Genomic DNA, 22559 nt, shown 5'->3' with positions numbered 1-22559 from the left:
CCCTCTTCCCGTTGTTTATCCCGGGAATAACCACGGCTGTCACTCAGCAGTTGCTGTTCCCCAGTTGTTGCTCAGTTATTGTTGCACAGCCACTGATTTGTTTTCTAGTTTGTTTTATTTTATTGTGCAAAAAACGTGAGAGAGAAAAAAAAAAATCTCAGCTTGACTCGTGCCCATCCAGGCTGGAAAAACCAGCTGGGTTTGGGTCCTTCTCCCATTCCAGAGGGACAGAAACAAAGGGATTGGCAAGAGAAAAAGGGAGAAGGGAGGAAAGGAGGAAGGAAGGAAGGAAGGAAAGAGAAGGGAGGAAGGAAGGAAGGGAGGGAGGGAGGAAGGAAAGGAAGGAGAGAAAGGAAAGAAATAAAGAAGGGTGGAAGGAAGGAAAGAAGAGAAAGAGGAAGGAAAGAGAGAAGGAAAGAGAGAAAGAGAGAAAGAAAGAAAGAAAGAAAAGAAAGAAAGAAGGAAGGAAAGATGGAAAGAAAGAAAGAAAGAAGGAAAGAATAAAAGGAAAGAAAGAAAGAGAAAGAAAGAAAAAGAAAGAGAAAAAGAAAGAGAAAGAAAGAAAGAGAAAGAAAGAAAGAAAGAAAGAAAAGAAACAAAAGAAGGAAGGAAGGAAAGAAAGAAAAAGAAAGAGAGAGAGAAAGAGAGAAAGGGAGAAAGAGAGAAAGAAAGAGAGAAAGAGAGAAAGAAAGAAAAAGAAAGAAAGAAAAAGAAAGGGAGGAAGGAGACGGGGTGTGACGAGGCCTGACAAGAGCAGGGGCTGGAGCAGAGCGAGCTCAGCCCCGACCCCCGGATCCCCCTTTCCCTGGAAGTGCCCTGGAAGCCGCGGGTTTGCTCCTCTCGGGGCACACTCGGGTCTCTCCTCCCTCCCCATCCCGTTCCCGGCGGATCCCGGGGCCGGGACTCGGGGCCCGCATTTCCTCGGAGGAGGCGGGAGAAGCTGCGGCCCCGCCCCAGCCCCGCTGGAATGCGGCTCCTCCCGGGATCTGGGGGGGTTTGGGACAGGGCAGGGAGCTCCAGGCTGCGCTTCCCGCAGGTGGCAGCGCCTCCAAGGCGATCCCAGCCGGGAAATCTCCCCGTTCCTGCACTGCTGCCACAGCGGGACAAAGGGGGACACTGGAATTCCACGCTGGAATGGGCTGCCCAGGGAGCTGCTGCAGCCCCGGGGGTGTTTCAAAGGATGGGATGTGGTGGGGGTTGGGTCCCAGGATGGACTCCAGGACCTCAGAGCCCTTTTCCAACCCGGTTGATTCCGTGACTCCGACCCGTTTGGGTCCCACCCACCACTGAGCTGAGCACTCAGGTAACAGTTGCACGAGGATTCCACGTTAATTTTGCCGGGAAAAAAACCCAAATCTGCTCAGTGAGGAGCTGAGAAGTCCAGCCCAGCCCAGCCCAGCCCAGCCCAGCCCAGCCCAGCTCTGCTCAGTGACCTCCAGCAAACGCCCCTCGAGCTCCGGGGTGTTGTTGTTGTTGTTGTTGTTCTGGAGAGCAGCTCGTGCAAAACAACCAGGAAAACAGGGAATTCAGCCGGTTTGGGGGCGGCTCCAGCCACGTCTGGCACAGCCCAGCTCCCAGCACTCCCAGTCTGACCCGGGAACGCTCCCAAGTGGGAAAAATGGCAACAGACAGGAGGAAAACCGTCGCTGTGTCCGGAGTCCGGGATCCAGAAGGAAGGGAATCTCATCCTAAACAGAAACAACGGGCAGAGTCACTCGCTCCCTGCCGGAGCCCCCTCAGGGGGATGTCCCTGAGCCACCCTGGGCTCTCCTTCGCTTCTTCCCAGAGGAATTTTCCTTTCCCCCCCCCCGGGCTCAGGTGACCGAGTCCTTCTTCCTGCGGAAGGGAGACTTGAGCCTCTTCCACACGCTGCTCTTGGGCTTGGATCTCCTCTCCAAGGCCATCACGGCCTCCCTCTCCTTGCGGCGGATCTCCCTCACCAGGGCGTGGAACACGTCGTCGATGTAGTACCGGAACGCCGCCGACGTCTCGAAGAAGGGGCAGTTGAACTCCCGGGCCAGGGCAGAGCCCTCCTCCTTGGACACCTGGGAAAGCGACCCCACACCAGCTCAGGGGGGTGATTTCTGGGCCTCGCTGTGCTCGCTGGCACCAGGACCCTCCTGGCTCCAGGGCGGGTCATTCCCACCCTTCTCCAAAGGTTTCCCCACAAACCTTCTGATTTCCCTCAGACTCTGGACACTCATGGAACAACACTCTCAAAGGATATTATTCCTTTCCTGGAGCTGAACCTACAAGTGCCAGCCTAACCTGGCAGTTTGGGCAGTTCCAAGGGCAGCTCCTTCCCATCCTTCTCCAAAGGATTCCCCACAAACCTGCTCTGCTCCCCCTCAGTGATCTCTGGACACTCTTTCCCTCAGACTCTGGACACTCATGGAACAACACTCTCAAAGGATATTACTCCTTTCCTGGAGCTGAACCTCCAGGTGCCAGCTTACCCTGGCACTTTGGGCAGCTCCAAGGGTGGGTCATTCCCACCCTTCTCCAAAGGTTTTCCCACAAACCTGCTCTGCTCCCCCTCAGTGCTCTCTGGACACTCTTTCTCTCAGACTCTGGACACTCATGGAACAACACTCTCTCAAAGTTCCTTTCCTGGAGCTGAACCTACAAGTGCCAGCCTAACCTGGCAGTTTGGGCAGTTCCAAGGGCAGCTCCTTCCCATCCTTCTCCAAAGCTTTCCCCACAAACCTGCTCTGCTTTCCCTCAGCACTCTCTGGACACTCTTTCCCTCAGACTCCGGACACTCATGGAACAACACTCTCAAAGGATATTACTCCTTTCCTGGAGCTGAACCTCCAAGTGCCAGTCTAACCTGGCACTTTGGGCAGCTCAAGGTGCTCCAGGGCAGCTCCTTCCCACCCTTCTCCAAAGGTTTCTCCACAATCCTTCTGATTTCCTTCAGACTCTGTGGACACTCATGGAACAACACTCTCAAAGGATATTATTCCTTTCCTGGAGCTGAACCTCCAAGTGCCAGCTTACCCTGCCACTTTGGGCAGTTCCAAGGGCAGGTTCCCACCCTTCTCCAAAGCTTTCCCCACAAACCTGCTCTGCTTTCCCTCAGATTCTGTGGATACTCATGGAACAACACTCTCAAAGGATATTATTCCTTTCCTGGAGCTGAACCTCCAGGTGCCAGCCTAACCTGGCACTTTGGGCAGCTCCAGGTGCTCCCTCCTCCCGCTCCGAAGCTGCTGTGTTGGTCAAACTGCTTCCCAGAGCCACCAAAACCTCTCCAAAGGGTTTTTCCCTCAACCAACCAGCAAACCAAGCCCTGCTGAGGCCACACAGAAGCCCTGCCCGCTCCTCATCACATCCTCTCCATCCCCTGGCACCCACAATGAAAATTTATCCAGCTCCAGGTATAAATTGGCACCTCTGGAACTTGCTTTCCCAATTGAGTCTCCTCTGAGGGAAGCTTTGCTCCCACACTGTGTTCCCTGAGGGCAGTTACTGCCTTCTCCAGCTGGGAGTCATTCTCCTCCCTCTCCAATCCTTATCCAAGTTCTCCATTATTGCATCTCCTTTGGAATCCTGGAATGGTTTGGCTTGGAAGGGACCTTAAAGATCATCTCATTCCACCCCCTCCATGGGCAAGGACACCTTCCACCAGCCCAGATTGCTCCAACCTGGCCTTGGACACTTCCAGGGATCCAGGGGCAGCCACAGCTTCTCTGGGCAACCCATGCCAGGGCCTCCCCACCCTCACAGGGAGGAATTCCTTCCTCATATCCAACCTAAACCTGTCTAAATCTGCCAGTGTGGAGCCATTCCCCCTCGTCCTGGCGCTCCAGGCCCTTGGAAACAGCCTCTCTCCATCTTCCTCACTCCTTCAGGTCCTGGGAGGCCACAACTGGGTCACTGCAGAGCCTTCTCCTCTCCAGGCTGAACAACCCCAACTCTCCAGCCTTTCCTGCCAGCAGAGCTGCTCTATCCCTCTGCTCCAGCCCTCTGGAGTCGCTCCAACAGCTCCAGGTCCTTCCCAACCCGGGACCCCGGGGCTGGAGGCAGCTCTGCTGGGGGGTCTCCCCTGAGAGGAAGAGTCAGATCAGGTGAGGGGATCCAGTGAACCATCAGCAAACGTGCAGGGGACACCAAGCTGGGGGTGGATCTGCTGGAAGGCAGGAGGGCTCTGCAGAGGGACCTGGACAGGCTGGATCCAGGGGCTGATTCCAACAGGATGAGGTTCAACCAGGCCCAGGGGCACAACAACCCCCGGCAGCCCCCCGGGCTGGGCCAGAGGGGGAAGGGAGCTGGGATTTGGGATGGGCAGGAAGCTGAACAGGAGCCAGAGTGTGCCCAGGGGGCCAAGAGGGCCGATGGATCCCAGCCTGGCTCGGGATCAGGGGGCAGCAGGAGCAGGGCAGGGATTGTGCCCCTGGGAGGCCTCCCCTCGAGGGCCGTGTCCAGCTCTGGGCCCTCAGCTCAGGAAGGACATGGAGGGGCTGGAGCAGGGCCAGGGAAGAGCAGCCAGGCTGGGGAAGGGGCTGGAGCACAATTCCCGTGAGGAGAGGCTGAGGGAGCTGGGGGGGCTCAGCCTGGACAGGAGGAGGCTCAGGGGAGACCTCCCCACTCTGCACAACTCCTGACAGGAGGGGGGGTCGGGCTCTGCTCCCAGGAACCAGCAGCAGGACAGGAGGGGCTCCAGCTGTGCCAGGGGAGGTTTAGGTTGGACATCAGGAAGGAATTCTTTCCAGAGAGAGTGACCTGACATTGGAATGGGCTGCCCAGGGAGGGGGTGGATTCTCCATCCCTGGAGGTGTTCAAGCCCAGACTGGATGTGGCCTCAGTGCCCCGGGCTGGGAACCACGGCGGGGTTGGATCCAGGGTTGGACTGGACGACCCCAGAGATCCCTCCCCACCCGGCTGATCCTGCCATTCCACGAAACCTCCCGGCTCTTCCCGCCCCTTCCCGCCGGGAGCAGAGCCCGGGCCGGGGTGTCCCTGCCCCCTCACCTGGCGCAGCTGGGCCAGGTCGGATTTGTTGCCCACGAGCACGGCGGGCGTGTCGTCGGTGCGGCGCACGCGGTAGATGAGCTGCCGGAACTCGCGCACCTCGTGGAAGCTGCGCCGGTCGGTGATGGAGTAGCAGATGATGAACCCCTCCCCGGCACGCATGTACTGGTCCCTCATGGCCGTGAACTCCGCCTGCCAACGGGATCCCGCGCCAAAGTCAGCCCCGGGAGGGAACGGGACACCTTGGGAGGGGCCAGGACACCCCAGGAGGGACCAGGACACCCTGGGAAGGGCCGGGACACCCCAGGAGGGACCGGGACACCCTGGGAAGGGACTGGGACACCCCAGGAGGGACCGGGACACCCCAGGAGGGACTGGGACACCCTGGGAAGGGACTGGGACACCCTGGGATGGGACTGGGACATCGTGGGACAGGACCAGGACACCCTGGGAAGGGCCAGGACATCCCAGGAGGGACCAGGACACCCTGGGAAGGGCCAGGACATCCCAGGAGGGACCAGGACATCCTAGGACAGGACTGGGACATCCCAGGACGTACCGGGACACCCCAGGAAGGGCCAGGACACCCTGGGATGGGACTGGGACATCATAGGAAGGGCTGGGACACCCCAGGAAGGGCCAGAACATCCCAGGAGGGACCAGGACACCCTGGGATGGGACCGGTACACCCTGGGAAGGTCCGGGACACCCCACGAGGGACTGGGACACCCCAGGAGGGACTGGGACACCCTGGGACACCCTGGGACAGGACTGGGACACCCTGGGAAGGGATGGGACACCCCAGGAGGGACCGGGAGATTGCGGGAAGGGCTGGGACATCCCGAGAGGGGCCAGGACACCCCAGGAAGGGCTGGGAAATCCCAGGAGGGACCAGGACACCCTGGGACGGGACCAGTACACCCTGGGATGGGCCTGGGACATCGTGGGAAGGGCCAGGACACCCTAGGAGGGACTGGGACACCCCGTGAGAGGCCAGGACACCCTGGGATGGAACTGGGACATCCCAGGAGGGGACTGCGACATTCTGGGAAGGGCTGGGACATCCCAGGAGGGACCAGAACACCCTGGGACAGGACCAGAACACCCTGGGACAGGACCAGGACACCCCAGGAGGGACCGGGACACCCTGGGACGGGACTGGGACACCCTGGGATGGGACCAGGACACCCTGAGACAGGACCGGGACACACCGGGACAGGACTAGAACATCCTGGGAAAGGCTGGGACACCCCAGGAGGGACCGGGACATTGCAGGAAGGGCCGGGACATCCCGAGAGGGGCCAGGACACCCCAGAAAGGGCTGGGACATGCCAGGAGGGGACTGCAACATTCTGGGATGGGACTGGAATATCCCAGGAGGGACTGGGACACCCTGGGAAGGGCCAGGACATTCCAAGAGGGACCAGGACACCCTGGGAAGGGACTGGGACACCCTGGGATGGGGACTGGGACACCCTGGGAAGGGACTGGGACACCCTGGGATGGGACTGGGATGCCCCAGGAAGGGCCGGGACATCCCAGGAGGGACTGGGACACCCTGGGAAGGGCTGGGACACCCCAGGAAGGGCCGGGACACTCCAGAGGGCCGGGGCCAATCCCACCCCACGTGCATTTGGGGACAGAAACCCCCCTGGCCTGGGATGCACCGGGAGTCCCACCGGCCCCTCGCAGGCACAGAGCCAGGCCTGGGGGCAGGAGCAGAGCTCCAAAACCCCCGTTTTTGGGCTCAAAAAGGGATCGGGGTCCCTCCCCCTGCCCCTCTCCCCGCAGCCCCCCGGGACCCCCCGTACCTGCCCCGCCGTGTCCAGGATGTCCAGGTTGGCGGGCTCGTCGTCGATGCGGATCCGGATCTTATAGGCGTCCTCTGGGCGTTCCCGGGGAATCGGGAAGGATTTGGGGATAATGTGGGAATAATCGTCAGCTCCCAGAGGGAACTGACACCAAACCCACCCCAAACCCACCCCACTGCTTCAGGCTGGGCTCAGGGTGAGTTAAACCTGAGTTAAACCTGCTGCTTCCTGCCGGGATTTAACCCCCCTGGGCTCAAATCCTGGGATTTTATGTCCCATTCCCCTGGAAATCCACCCGGGGGAGCCCAGAGCAGGAACATTTATTGTCTATTTATTTATTTATCTCTCCATCCAGCACATTTTAGTGGTCTCCAGGCCAGGAGAGGTCTGTGGCTTCAGGGAGGAACTATATTATAGATCAATAATATAAATGAAATATTATATGTGAAAATAATTATTAAATACTATACATAAAAATAATTATGAAATACTATATGTGAAAATAAATATTAAATATTATATGTGGAAATAATTATTAAATACTATATGTGAAAATAAATATTAAATACAACATGTGAAAATAATTATGAAATACTACATGTGAAAATAATTATTAGATATTATATGTAAAAATAATTATTAAACACTATATGTGGAAAATAATTATTAAATATTATATGTGGAAAATAATTATTAAATAGTATATGTGAAAATAAATATTAAATATTATATGTGAAAATAATTATTAAATAGTATATGTGAAAATAATTATGAAATACCAAATGTGAAAATAATTATTAAATACTATATGTGAAAATAATTATTAAACACTATATGTGAAAATAATTATTAAATACTATATGTGAAAATAATTATGAAATACTATATGTGAAAATAATTATTAAATATTACATGTGAAAATAATTATTAAATAGTGTATGTGAAAATAGTTATTAAACACTATATGTGAAAATAATTATTAAATACTATATATAAATATTCTATATCTGAATAGGCTCTACAGAAATATTCTGCCTGTGAGTATATAAATATTCTGCCTATAAGTATATATTCTTTTATAAGTACATGAATATTCTACCTATAAATGTATAGATATTCTGCCTGTAAATATATAAATAGTCTGGCTGTAAATATATAAATATTCTGGCTGTAAATATATAAATATTCTGCCTATAAATATGCAAATATATATTCTGTCTATAAATATACAGATATTCTGCCTATAAATATAGAAATATTCTGCCCATATATATAAAAATTCTGTCTATAAGTATATAGATATTCTGTCTATAAATATACAGATATTCTGCCTATAAATATAGAAATATTCTGCCTGAGAATACATAAATATTTTTGATATAAATATATAAATATTCTGCATATATATATATATAAATATTCTGGCTAAAAATACATAAATATTCTGCCTATAAATATATAAATATTCTGCCTATGAATACACATTTTTGCTATAAATAGATAGATATTCTGCCTATATATATGTATAAATATTCTGCCTATAAGTATATAGATATTCTACCTATAAATCTTTGGATATTCTGCCTATAAATATATAAATATTCTGCCTATAAATACATAAATATCCTGGCTACAAATATCTATTCTGCCTATAAGTATACAGATATTCTGTGTATAAATATATGAGTATTCTGCCTATAAATATATAAATATTCTGCCTATAAATATATAAATATTCTGGCTACAAATATATATTCTGTCTATAAATACAAAGATATTCTGCCTATAAATATATGGATATTCTGTCTATAAATACATAAATATTCTACCTATAAATACATAAATATTCTTGTATAAATATATATATATTCTGCCTATAAATATAGAAATATTTTGCCTATAAGTATATAGATATTCTGTCCATAAGTATATAGATATTCTTCCTATAAATGTATAAATATTCTGGCTATAAACATATAAATATTCTGCCTATAAATATATATTCAGCCTATAAATATATATATATTCTGCCGATAAATATATAAATATTCTGCCTGTGAATACATAAATAATCTTGCTATAAATATATGGATATTCTGCCTATATATATAAAAATTCTGCCTATAAGTACATAGATATTGTGTATATAAGTATATAGATATTCTGGCTATAAGTATATAGATATTCTGGCTATAAATATAGAAATATTCTGGCTACAAATATATAAATATATAAATATCCTGCCTATAAATAAATATATATTCTGTCTGTAAATATATATTCTGCCTATAAATATATAAATATTCTGCTATAAATATATAAATATTCTGCCTATAAATATACAGATATTCTGCCTATAAATATATGGATATTCTGCCTATAAATATATGGATATTCTGCCTATAAATATATAAATATTCTACCTATAAATATACAGACATTCTGCCTATAAATATATAAATATTCTGCCTATGAATACATATTTTAGATATAAATATGTAGATATTCTGCCTATAAACACATAAATATTCTGCTATAAGTATACAAATATTCAGCCTATAATACATAAATATTCTGCCTATAAATATATAGATATTCTGTCTATAATACATAAATATTCTGTCTATAATACATAAATATTCTGCCTACAAATATATAAATATTCTACCTATAAATATATAAATATTCTGCCTATAAATATGTAGATATTCTACCTATAAATACATAAATATTCTGCCTATAATACAGAAATATTCTGGCTATAAATACATAAATATTCTGCCTATAAATGTATAAATATTCTGCCTATAAATCTATAAAGATTCTGTCTATAATACACAAATATTCTGCCTATAAATCTATAAATATTCTGCCTATAAATACATAAATACATAAATATTCTGTCTATAATACATATTCTGCCTATAAATACACAAATATTCAGCTATAAATATACAAATATTCTGCCTATAAATCCATAAATATTCTGCTATAAATCTATAAATACACAAATATTCTGCCTATAAATATATAATATTCAGCTATAAATACACAAATATTCTGCCTATAAATCTATAAATATTCTGCCTATAAATCTATAAATACACAAATATTCTGCCTATAAATACACAAATATTCTGCCTATAAATCCATAAATATTCAGCTATAAATCCATAACTCTCCTGTCCCCCCCAGCCCCAGGAGAGCGAGGGGCAGGGGTTGTTCCTCACCGATGGTGGGGTCGTGGTCCTCGGGGAAGCGGTGGCTGATGAACTGCATGGTCATGGCTGGGGGGGAGCCCGGACACCGTCAGCCCTGCTGCCCTTTGCCTGTTTTTCCCATTTTCCCACTTTTCCAGGAGTTGCCCCGGGAACCCCCTCCCTCTTCCCTGCTCCCGCTCCCCCCACATTCCCAGTTTTCCGTGTTTGCCCCCCAGGAGCAGGACGGGATCAGTGGCACCGCTCCCACAGTCCCGCTGAGAGGGGTCCCGAGGAGCCCTGACCCCATTCCCAGGGATCCCTGACCCCATTCCCAGGGATCCTCCCACATTCCCAAGGATCCCTGACCCCATTCCCAGGGAGCCCTGACCCCATTCCCAGGGATCCCCCTGTGTTCCCAAGGATCCCTGACCCCATTCCCGAGGATCCCTGACCCCCTTCCCAAGGATCCCTGACCCCATTCCCAGGGATCCCTGACCCCATTCCCAGGGATCCCTGACCCCATTCCCGAGGATCCCTGACCCCATTCCCAGGGATCCCTGACCCCCTTCCCAGGGATCCCTGACCCCATTCCCAAGGATCCCTGACCCCCTTCCCAGGGATCCCTGACCCCCTTCCCAAGGATCCCTGACCCCATTCCCAGGGAGCCCTGACCCCATTCCCAGGGAGCCCTGACCCCATTCCCAGGGAGCCCTGACCCCATTCCTGAGGATCCCTGACCCCCTTCCCAGGGATCCCTGACCCCATTCCCAGGGAGCCCTGACCCCATTCCCAGGGATCCCTGACCCCCTTCCCAAGGATCCCTGACCCCATTCCCAGGGAGCCCTGACCCCATTCCCAAGGATCCCTGACCCCCTTCCCAGGGATCCCTGACCCCATTCCCAGGGATCCCTGACCCCCTTCCCAGGGATCCCTGACCCCATTCCCGAGTATCCCTGACCCCATTCCCAGGGAGCCCTGACCCCATTCCTGAGGATCCCTGACCCCATTCCTGAGGATCCCTGACCCCCTTCCCAAGGATCCCTGACCCCATTCCCAGGGAGCCCTGACCCCCTTCCCAGGGGTCCCTGACCCCCTTCCCAGGGATCCCTGACCCCATTCCCAGGGAGCCCTGACCCCATTCCCAAGGATCCCTGACCCCATTCCCAGGGATCTCCCCGCGTTCCCAAGGATCCCTGACCCCATTCCCAAGGATCCCTGACCCCATTCCCAGGGATCCCTGACCCCCTTCCCAGGGATCCCTGACCCCATTCCCAGGGATCTCTGACCCCATTCCCAGGGATCCTCCCACATTCCCAGGGATCCCTGACCCCATTCCCAGGGATCCTCCCACATTCCCAGGGATCCCTGACCCCATTCCCAGGGATCCTCCCACATTCCTAAGGATCCCTGACCCTATTCCCAGGGATCCCTGACCCCATTCCCAGGGATCCCTGACCCCATTCCCAGGGATCCTCCCACATTCCCAGGGATCCCTGACCCCATTCCCAGGGATCCCTGACCCCATTCCCAGGGAGCCCTGACCCCCTTCCCAGGGATCCCCCCGCATTCCCAAGGATCCCTGACCCCATTCCCAGGGATCCCCCCACGTTCCCAAGGATCCCTGACCCCCTTCCCAGGGATCCCCCCGCATTCCCAAGGATCCCTGACCCCATTCCCAGGGATCCCCCCACGTTCCCAAGGATCCCTGACCCCCTTCCCAGGGATCCCCTCGCGTTCCCAAGGATCCCTGACCTCATTCCCAGGGATCCCCCCGCGTTCCTAAGGATCCCTGACCTCATTCCCAGGGATCCCCCCGCGTTCCTAAGGATCCCTGACCTCATTCCCAGGGATCCCCCCGCGTTCCCAAGGATCCCTGACCCCATTCCCAGGGATCTCCCCACGCTCCCAGGGAGCCCTGACCCCTTTTCCCACTTTCCCCACATTCCCCGTTTTTTCCCCCCACCCCGGAATCAGGTCGGGATCGAGGCCCCGAAGCGGGAGCGGTTCCACGTCTGGATGCCGGGGATGGAGCCCAGAGGATCCCAGGGATGGAGCCCAGAGGATCCCAGGGATGGATCCCGGGGCAGGATCCCGATGGAGCCCAGAGGATCCCAGGGATGGAGCCCAGAGGATCCCAGGGATGGATCTCGGGGCAGGATCCCGATGGAGCCCAGAGGATCCCAGGGATGGATCCCGGGGCAGGATCCCGATGGAGCCCAGAGGATCCCAGGGATGGAGCCCAGAGGATCCCAGGGATGGAGCCCAGAGGATCCCAGGGATGGATCTCGGGGCAGGATCCCGATGGAGCCCAGAGGATCCCAGGGATGGATCTCGGGGCGGGATCCCGCCGGATCCCAGCTCCCCTCACATTCCCAGGGCTCCAAGGGAACGGCCCCGCAGGGATGCGGGAGCAGGAGGAAGGGGCTGATACAGCCCGGGAGGGACCGGGAGGGGACCGGGACATCCCAGGAGGGAACCGGGACATTCCGAGAGGGAACCGGGACATCTTGGGAAGGGTCCGGACATCTTGGGAAGGGCCGGGACAATCCAGCGGCACCGGGACATCTCGGGAAGGGTCGGGACATCCCAGGAGGGAACCGGGACAGCCTGGGAAGGGCCGGGACATCTCGGGAAGGGCTGAGACAATCCAGCGGCACCGGGACAGCCCGGGAAGGGCCGGGACACCCCGGGAAGGGCCGGGACACCCCGGGAAGGGCCGGGACATCCCGGGGGGAGCCAGGACAGCCCAGCAAGGACCGGGACACCCCGGGAAGGGCCGGGACACCCCGGGAAGGGCCGGGACACCCCGGCGGGGGCGGCACCGCGCCCAGACCGGGGGGGTGGTCAAGGGGCCGCTGCCGAGCCGGGACCCCCGAGCTGAGCCCCCCGAGCCGATCTGAGCCCCCCGGGCCGATCTGAGCCCCCCGATCTGAGCCCCCCGAGCCGATCTGAGCCCCCCGGGCCGAGCTGAGCCCCCCGATCTGAGCCCCCGAACGAGCCCTGCGGGCAGAGCTGAGCCCCCGATCTGAGCCCCCCGAGCCGAGGCCCCCGGGCCGATCTGAGCCCCCCGGGCCGATCTGAGCCCCCCGGGCCGAGCCGAGCCCCCCGGGCCGATTTGAGCCCCCCAGGCCGGTCCCCCCAGCACTCACCGCTCTTGCCGACGCCGCCCGCCCCGAGCATCACCAGTTTGTACTCGCGGTTCTGCCCCGCGCCGGGGCCGCCGCCGCCGCCCGGGCGGGCTCCGGAGTCCATCGCCCCCCACCCCCCCCTCCCTTCCCCCGCTTTTTCCCGCTTTTCCCCGGTTTTTCCGCTGTTTTCCCCCCCTTGGTTTTCCCGGCCCCGCTCGCTCAGGCACCGAAATGGCGGCGGCTCCTCCCGGACCCGCCCCGGGCCGCGCGAGCGGCGGGCGGGGCGCGACGGCGGCTCTGAGGGGACACGGCGGGGACACAACCGGGACCCCCCGGGACCCCCCATAACCGAGGGGCGGCTCTGAGGGGACACGGCGGGGAATCAACCGGGACCCCCCAAAACTGAGGGGCGGCTCTGGGGGACACGGCGGGGACACAACCGGGACACAACCGGGACCCCCATAACCGAGGGGCGGCTCTGAGGGGACACGGCGGGGACACAACCGGGACCCCCCGGGACCCCCCATAACCGAGGGGCAGCTCTGAGGGGACACGGCGGGGACACAACCGGGACCCCCCGGACCCCCCATAACCGAGGGGCAGCTCTGAGGGGACACGGCGGGGACACAACCGGGACCCCCCGGGACCCCCCATAACCGAGGGGCAGCTCTGAGGGGACACGGCGGGGACACAACCGGGACCCCCCGGACCCCCCATAACCGAGGGGCAGCTCTGAGGGGACACGGCGGGGACACAACCGGGACCCCCCGGGACCCCCCATAACCGAGGGGCGGCTCTGAGGGGACACGGCGGGGACACAACCGGGACCCCCCGGGACCCCCATAACCGAGGGGCGGCTCTGAGGGGACACGGCGGGGACACAACCGGGACCCTCCGCGACCCCCCGTAACCGAGGGGGCAGTCGATGGGGACACGGCGGGGACACAACCGGGACCCCCCGTAACCGAGGGGCGGCTCTGAGGGGACATGGCGGGGACACAACCGGGACCCCCATCGGGACATTCCCCCCAGGACCCCCCGTAACCGGGGTCACTGGTTTGTGCTGGGAGCACTGGGGAGGTTATTGGTTTGTACTGGGGGGTCCCTTTGGGGTCACTGGTTAGTACTGGAGGGTCCCTTTGGGGTCACTGGTTTGAACTGGGAGCACTGGGGGGGTTATTGGTTTGTACTGGGGGGTCCCTTTGGGGTCACTGGTTTGTACTGGAGGGTCCCTTTGGGGTCACTGGTTTGTACTGGAGGGTCCCTTTGGGGTCACTGGTTTGAACTGGGAGCACTGGGGGGGTTATTGGTTTGTAATGGGGGGTCCCTTTGGGGTCACTGGTTTGTACTGGAGGGTCCCTTTGGGGTCACTGGTTTGAACTGGGAGCACTGGGGAGGTTATTGGTTTGTACTGGGGGGTCCCTTTGGGGTCACTGGTTTGTACTGGAGGGTCCCTTTGGGGTCACTGGTTTGAACTGGGAGCACTGGGGGGGTTATTGGTTTGTAATGGGGGGTCCCTTTGGGGTCACTGGTTTGTACTGGAGGGTCCCTTTGGGGTCACTGGTTTGTACTGGAGGGTCCCTTTGGGGTCACTGGTTTGGACTGGGAGCACTGGGGGGGTTATTGGTTTGTACTGGGGGGTCCCTTTGGGGTCACTGGTTTGTACTGGAGGGTCCCTTTGGGGTCACTGGTTTGAACTGGGAGCACTGGGGGGGTCATCTTGGGGTCACTGGTTTGTACTGGGAAGTCACTGGGGGTCACTGGGGGGTCAGTTTGGGGTCACTGGTTTGTACTGGGGGGTCCCTTTGGGGACTCTGGGGGTCCCTTTGGGTCCCTTCGGGATCACTGGTTTGAAGTGGGAAGTCACTGGGGGTCCCTTTGGGGTCCCTTTGTTTCCCTTCACTGGTTTAACTGGGAGCACTGGAGGTCACTGGGAAGGCCTCCTTTGGGTCCCTTTTGGGTCCCTTCCGGTCCCTTTGTTTCCCCTTACTGGTTTGAACTGGGAGCAGTGGGCGGGCACTCGGCGTCCCCGCCCCCTGGTCGCTATGGCAACGCTCCGCGTCCCGCCCACGCCCCTCCTCGCGCTCGCATTGGCCAAAAGTTGAATCGCGCGCTCTGATTGGCCACCGCGCCCCCGTCCCGCCCCACACCTGCGCCCTCCACCAATCACCGCGGAGGGGTGGGGAGCGCCAACCAATCAGCGAGCGGCGTTTTAAACAGACAGACGCGACCTCCAATGGTGTGACGGAGGGGGCGGGGCTTTTTTCGCCGGCACCTGGCGGCGGGCGTGGTTGGGGCGGGGAGGTGGGCGGGGGCATGTTTGGGCGTGGTCGGTGGGCGGGGCTCACCTGGCGAGGGGCGCGGAGCAATGGCGGGAGCGGAGCGGGGGGGCCCCGACCGGGACCGGAGGGTCCGGGGAGTCCTCGGGGTCCTGCTGCTGCTGGGGGGAAGCGGTGAGTCGGGGGGGCACCGGGGGGGGTCCCGGGGGGATCGGGAGGGGCGGGGTAGGCGGTGAGGGCGGGGGGGACACGGGGGGGTCTCGGACCGGGCACGTGGGGGCCTGAGGGTCCTGCTGCTGCTGGGGGGGGCGGGGAGTGAGGGGGGCACGGGGAGGGGGGCGGGGGGCTCGGGCTGGGGGGGGACACAGAGGGGGACAAAGGGGGCTCGGGCCGGGGGCGGGGGGGACACGGAGGGGCTCGGGAGGGTCGGGAAGGGGGTCTCGGGAGGTTCGGGGGGGCTCGAGCACGGGGGGGTGGGCGGTGAGGGTGGGGGGTCACGGAGGGTCTTGGCCCGGGCTGCTGCTGGAGGGGGGGGCGGTGAGTCAGGGGGGACATCGGGGGGCTGGGGAAGAGGGGGAACACGGGGGGGGGGGCACGGGGGGCTCTGGCGGGGGGGTTGGGGAGGGCAGGGGGCTTCCGGGGGGCTCGGGCGGGGGGGTGGGCGGTGAATGGGAGGGGGGACACGGGAGGGACGCGGGGGCTCGGGCAGGGGTCGGTGTTTGAGGGGAGGGTGGAGTCCCCCAGGGGGGTCCCGGTCAGGCTTTGGGGACCCCCCCAGTGCCGGTCCGGGGGGCTTCCTTTGGTACCGGGGGGTCCCTCGGGGTGTTGTCGGTGCCGGTCCCCGGGGGGGTCTCGGTGAGTTCCCCGGGACCCCCCTAGTGCCGGGACCCCCGTTATTTACACCTGCGGGGCGCCTTTGGGGTCACGGGGGTCACCCCACGGAGGGCGAGGGGGCGACCCCGGGACCCCCAAAAGTTCCCCGGGGACCCCCTTGAGCTCCAGGACCGGGACGAGCCCCCCCCGGTGCCGCCGAGCCCGTCCCGGAGCCCCCCGAGCGCGGGGATTTGGGGGGTCCCGGGGGGGCCGGACGCGCTTCCCGCGGCCGGAGGGAGCGGGAGGGACCGGGAATGGCCCCGGGAATGGCGGTGGCGGGACCGGGGGTGGCCTTCCTGTCCCCTCCATTGTGCTCCGACAATGCCGGGATTAACCCGAGCCCGCCTGGCTCGGACCTGCAGCAGGGAGGGATTAAACTGAGCCCGGATGGTTTGGACCCAAAATGGGTCGGGATTAACCCGATCCCACTTGATTTGGACCCAAAACAGGTCGGGATTAACTCGATCCCACTTGATTTGGACCCAGGATGGGTCGGGATTAACCCAATCCCACTTGATTTGGACCCAAAACGGGTCGGGATTAACTCGATCCCAGATGTGGTCCTGGCTCAGGTCAGGCTTAACCCGATCCTGGCTGATTTAGACCCAAAACAGGTCGGGATGAACCCAATTCCAGCTGATTTGGACCCAGAACGGGATGTCCCTCCCCATCCTGCTCTTTGTCACCCAAATCCACCCAAAACCCCCCAAATCCTGGTCCCTCTTCCCAGACGGGGCTCCCCCAACACTCCCAGACCCCAAACACCCCGTTTTCCCCCCGAAATCCCGGTTTTTCCGCCCGGGTTTCGCTTGGCAGCGGCTCGGGGAGCAAAGGTGGCGCAGCAGGGTGGGGGACGAGGCCCTTCCCGGTCACATTCCCGCCGGGAATGAGTCACCGCGGCCGAACCCGGCTTTTGGGGGGGTCCCAGCGGGGTCCTCCCGCCCCCGGGGGGTGACGCGGGGGTGCCACGGGGGTGTCGCTGTCCCCAAACCCCGGGACCTGCGGGAATTGCGACAGTCCCGGGCCGGTTTCCTGCGAAACTGGGCAGAAACTGGGCAGGGCGGGAGGTGCCCGGACGGGATTTTCCGGCTCTGGGGAGGGACCGGGGACCGTCCCCGCGGCCTCGGGGCCCGCGGTGGCCTCCTGACCCCGCCGGGATCCCGCGGGGCCGGGATTTCAGCCGGGAATTCCCTCGGCAGCGGCGCTGGTGGGAGCCCAGGTGACCTCGGAGAGCAAGGAAGTGCCGGAGTACAAACGTGAGTGCCGGGAATGTTCCCCCCCCCGAGTCCCCCTCCCGTTATCCCGCGGGATCGGGGACAAACCGGGATCCAGCCCGGGTCCAGGGGGGGGTTTGCATGTGGGGAGGCTCGGGGTGATCCCAGTTTGGGGTGATCCCAGTTTGGGGTGATCCCAGTTTGGGGTGATCCCATTCGGGGATGATCCCTGTTTTGGGGATGATCCCAGTTTGGGGTGATCTCATTTTGGGATCCCAGTTTTGGAATGATCCCAGTTGTGGGATGATCTCATTCTGGGATGATCCTGTTCCAGGATGATCCCATTCCAGAGTGATCCCACTGTGGGATGATCACATTCCAGGGTGATCCCAGTGTGGGATGATCCCAGTTTGGGATGATCCCAGTTTGGGATGATCCCAGTTGAGGATGCTCCCCATGCTGGATGATCCGTTCTGGGGTGATCCCAGTGTGGGATGCTCCCAGTGTGGGATGATTCCAGTTTGGGATGCTCCCCGTGCTGGATGATCCCTCTCCGGGGTGATCCCAGTTTTGGGATGATCCCTATGTGGGATGATCCCAGTTTGGGATGCTCCCCATGCTCTATGATCCGCTCTGGGGTAATCCCCAGTTTTGGGATGATCCCAGTGTGAGATGATTCCAGTTTGGGGTGATCCCAGTGTGGGATGGTCCCTCTCTGGGGTGATCCCACTGCGGTGTCCGTGTCCCACAGCCGTGGACATCCCGTGCTCCATGTTCTGCTCCAGCTGGAGCAGCCCAGTTTGGGATGATCCTAGTGTGGGATGATCCCAGTTTGGGATGATCCTAGTGTGGGATGATCCCAGTTTGGGATGATCCTAGTGTGGGATGATCCCAGTTTGGGATGATCCTAGTGTGGGATGATCCCAGTTTGGGATGATCCTAGTGTGGGATGATCCCTCTCCGGGGTGATCCCACCGCGGTGTCCGTGTCCCACAGCCGTGGACATCCCATGCTCCGCGTTCCGCTCCAGCTGGAGCAACCCCCGCATCGAGTGGAAGTTCCAGAAAGGCTCCTCCCTGCAGCTCTTCTACTACGGGGGGGAACTCACAGGTACCGGGGGGGGCCTGGGGGTGCCCTGTCCCGGGGGGTCCCATGGGGGGGTCCCAGCTCTGTGTGCCCCCAGAGCCATCCCAGCTCCGTGTCCCCCGATCCGTCCCCAGCTCCCTGTCCCTCTATTCCCAGCTCCATGTCCCCAGAGCTGTTCCCAGCTCCCTGTCCCTCTATTCCCAGCTCCCTGTCCCTCTGTTCCCAGCTCCATGTCCCTCCATTCCCAGATCCGTGTCCCCCCAGAGCCATTCCCAGCTCTGTCCCCCCAGATCTGTCCCCAGCTCCATGTCCCCAGAGCAGCTCCCAGCTTCACGTCCCTCCGTTCCCAGCTCTGTATCCCTCCAGATGCATCCCCAGATCCATCCCCAGCTCCATCTCCCCCAGAGCCATTCCCAGCTCTGTGTCCCTCCGTTCCCAGCTCCATCTCCCCCAGAGCTGTTCCCAGCTCCGTGTCCCTCATGTCCCCCCAGATCCATCCCCAGCTCCATGTCCCTCCATTCCCAGCTCCATCTCCCCCCAGAGCTGTTCCCAGTTCCGTGTCCCCCAGATCCGTCCCCATCCCCATGTCCCCCCAGCTCCCTCCCCAGCTCAATGTCCCCCATGTCCCCTCAGCTCCGTCCCCATCCCTGTGTCCCCCTGTCCCCCCAGATCCATCCCCAGCCCTGTGTCCCCCCAGAGCCATCCCCAGCCCTGTGTCCCCCCAGATCCATCCCCAGCCCTGTGTCCCCCCAGAGCCATTCCCAGCTCTGTGTCCCCAGATCTGTCTCCAGCCCTGTGTCCCCCCTGTCCCCCCAGAGCCATCCCAGCCTCATGTCCCCCCAGCTCCAGCCCCAGCCCCGTGTCCCCATCTCCCCCCAGATCCATCCCAGCCCATGTTCCCATCTCCCCCCAGCTCCATCCCCGTCTCCATGTCCCCCATATCCCCCTAGATCCATCCCCAGCTCCATGTCCCCCCTGTCCCCCCAGCTCTCTCCCATCTCCTTCCCCCCCCGTCCCCCCAGTTCCATCCCAGCCCCACGTCCCCCCAGCTCCCTCCCATCTCCTCACCCCCTGTTCCCCAGAGCCGTACTGGAACCATGTCCCCCATGTCCCCCCAGCTCCATCCCCATCTCCATGCCCCCATGTCCCCAGCTCCCTCCCATCTCCTCACCCCCTGTTCCCCAGAGCCGTACCGGAACCATGTCCCCCATGTCCCCCCAGCTCCATCTCCATCTCCATGTCCCCCATGTCCCCCCAGCTCCATCCCAGCCCCATGTCCCCATGTCCCCATCTCCCTCCCATCTCCTCACCCCCTGTCCCCCAGAGCCGTACCGGAACCGCGTCCGGTTCTCCCCCACCTCCATCCACTTTGACTCGGTGACCCGGGGAGGACTCGGGGAAGTACATCTGTGAGGTGGTGGGGGACGGCAGCCAGATCGCCAAGTCCGAGGTCACCCTCACTGTCCAAGGTGGGCACACCGCCCTCGGCACCCCCCCATTGGGGTCCCCTCCCTTCCCTTCCCCCCCAGGGTCCCCTCCCTTCCCCCCCCCCCCCCGGGGTCCCCTCCCTTCCCTCACCCCTCCTGGGGTCCCCTCCCTTCTCCCCCCCCCCCAGGGTCCCCTCCCTTCCCTTCCCGGGATTTGGGGTTCCCGAGGGTCCCTGGGGACGGGGAGTGTCCATGGGGGATCCAGCCTTGGGAGGGACTCTGGGACCACCATTCCCTGGGGACACTCTTGGACCACCATTCCCTGGGGACATTCCAGCCTTGGGGAGGGACACTCTGGGACCACCATTCCCTGGGGACATTCCAGCCCTGGGACAGACTCTGGGACCACCATTCCCTGGGGACATTCCAGCCTTGGGACAGACTCTGGGACCACCATTCCCTGGGGACATTCCAGCCTTGGGACAGACTCTGGGACCACCATTCCCTGGGGACATTCCAGCCTTGGGACAGACTCTGGGACCACCATTCCCTGGGGACATTCCAGCCTTGGGACAGACTCTGGGACCACCATTCCCTGGGGACATTCCAGCCCTGGGACAGACTCTGGGACCACCATTCCCTGGGGACATTCCAGCCTTGGGACAGACTCTGGGACCACCATTCCCTGGGGACATTCCAGCCTTGGGACAGACTCTGGGACCACCATTCCCTGGGGACATTCCAGCCTTGGGACAGACTCTGGGACCACCATTCCCTGGGGACATTCTGGTCTTGGGACAGACTCTGGGATGGCCTTTGGGTGGAGTGGGGAAGGACGTTGTCCCTGGTGTCCCCTCCATCCCATGGGGATGTTCCAGCCTTGGGGAGGGACTCTGGCACCACCATTCCCTGGGAACACTGGGATGGGGGTGGATGGACAGATGACACTGTCCCTGTGGGATGGGATGGATGGACAGTGTCATATGGGATGGACAGTGTCCCTATGGGATGGATGGATGGACAGTGTCCCTACGGGATGGATGGATGGACACTGTCCTATGGGATGGACAGTGTCCCTATGGGATGGATGGATGGACAGTGTCCTATGGGATGGACAGTGTCCCTATGGGATGGATGGATGGACACTGTCCTATGGGATGGACACTGTCCTATGGGATGGATGGATGGACACTGTCCCTGTGGGATGGATGGATGGACACTGTCCTATGGGATGGATGGATGGACACTGTCCTATGGGATGGACAGTGTCCCTATGGGATGGATGGATGGACACTGTCCTATGGGATGGACAGTGTCCCTATGGGATGGACACTGTCCTTGTGGGATGGATGGATGGACATTGGGATGGATGGACACTGGGATGGATGGACACTGTCCCTGTGGGATGGATGGATGGACACTGTCCTATGGGATGGACACTGTCCCTATGGGATGGACACTGTCCCTATGGGATGGACACTGTCCTATGGGATGGACACTGTCCCTATGGGATGGACATTGTCCCAGTGGGATGGACACTGTCCCAGTGGGATGGACACTGTCCCAGTGGGATGGACACTGTCCCTATGGGATGGACACTGTCCTATGGGATGGATGGACACTGTCCTATGGGATGGACACTGTCCCTGTGGGATGGATGGATGGACACTGTCCCTGTGGATGGACACTGTCCCTGTGGATGGACACTGTCCCTGTGGATGGACATTCTCCCAGTGGGATGGACACTGTCCCAGTGGGGTGGACACTGTCCCTGTGGATGGACACTGTCCCAGTGGGATGGACACTGTCCCTGTGGATGGACACTGTCCCTGTGGATGGACACTGTCCCAGTGGGATGGACACTGTCCCTGTGGATGGACACTGTCCCCATGGGATGGACACTGTCCCAGTGGGGTGGACACTGTCCCTGTGGATGGACACTGTCCTATGGGATGGACACTGTCCCTGTGGATGGACACTGTCCCTGTGGATGGACACTGTCCTATGGGATGGACACTGTCCCCATGGGACAGCCCCATCCCCGCTGTCCCCGGGAGGTGCCAGCCCCTCCGTGGGGAGGTGCCAGCCCTCTCCATGCCCTCTCCATGCCCTCTCCGTGCCCGCAGTGCCCCCCGGGAAGCCCTCTGCCCACGTGCCCAGCTCGGCCACGGTGGGGTCGCGGGTGGTGCTGCGCTGCTCCGAGGCCCAGGGCTCCCCCCCGCCCACCTTCCGCTGGTACAAGGACGGCTCCGAGCTGCCCCCGGACCCCAGAGCCAGCCCCGCCTTCCGCAACTCCTCCTACACCCTCGACCCCAGCTCGGGGGAGCTGGTCAGTCAGGGGCAGGGGGCAGGGGGGCAATTCCTGGCCCTTGTTCCCTGCCTCTCCCTCCCCCTTTTTTCCCCTCCCCCTTTTCCCTGCCCTATTCTCTCCCTTTTCCCCCCTTTTCCTTTCCCCTTTACTGCCCCAAATTCTCCCCTCCCCACCCTTTCCCCCTTTCCTCCCTCCCTCTTTTCCCCCTCCCCCCTTTTTTCCCCTTCCCCCCCTTTTCTCCCCCTCCTTCCTCCCA

The 22559-nt window shown here is 58.1% G+C and overlaps 3 protein-coding genes across 4 annotated transcripts in view; 1 reads left to right on the top strand and 2 right to left on the bottom strand.

The window, feature by feature from the left end:
• Positions 1 to 22559, bottom strand: part of LOC135403842 (GON-4-like protein) — a 94232-nt gene that overhangs the window by 54795 nt on the left and 16878 nt on the right. The window lies entirely within an intron of this gene.
• On the bottom strand, positions 97 to 13283 carry RIT1 (Ras like without CAAX 1). 2 transcript variants are annotated; one of them, XM_064638266.1, is made up of 5 exons: positions 13135 to 13283; positions 10016 to 10072; positions 6786 to 6859; positions 4975 to 5166; positions 97 to 2045 (listed from the first exon to the last, which is right to left on the bottom strand). In XM_064638266.1, the coding sequence occupies exons 1-5, from the start codon at positions 13235 to 13237 to the stop codon at positions 1815 to 1817; spliced, it is 657 nt and encodes a 218-aa protein (XP_064494336.1). In that variant the 5' UTR covers positions 13238 to 13283; the 3' UTR covers positions 97 to 1814. The 2 variants fall into 2 exon arrangements, with proteins under 2 accessions (XP_064494336.1, XP_064494337.1); XM_064638267.1 differs by lacking the exon at positions 10016 to 10072 and having other exon boundaries at positions 13135 to 13252.
• On the top strand, positions 15452 to 22423 carry LOC135403899 (junctional adhesion molecule A-like; the record flags this gene model as incomplete). Its single annotated transcript, XM_064638330.1, is given in 6 exon segments — positions 15452 to 15566; positions 17465 to 17521; positions 18476 to 18589; positions 19890 to 19951; positions 19953 to 20034; positions 22119 to 22423. Coding segments are annotated over 6 exon segments (705 nt in total), but the record flags the coding sequence as incomplete, so codon positions are not given.

The sequence above is a fragment of the Pseudopipra pipra genome, chromosome 29 (genome assembly GCF_036250125.1).
Source record: "Pseudopipra pipra isolate bDixPip1 chromosome 29, bDixPip1.hap1, whole genome shotgun sequence".
Lineage (NCBI taxonomy): Eukaryota > Metazoa > Chordata > Aves > Passeriformes > Pipridae > Pseudopipra > Pseudopipra pipra.
The sequence above is the reverse complement of the archived record's forward strand: the minus strand, read 5'-3'. Positions and strand labels throughout refer to the sequence as shown.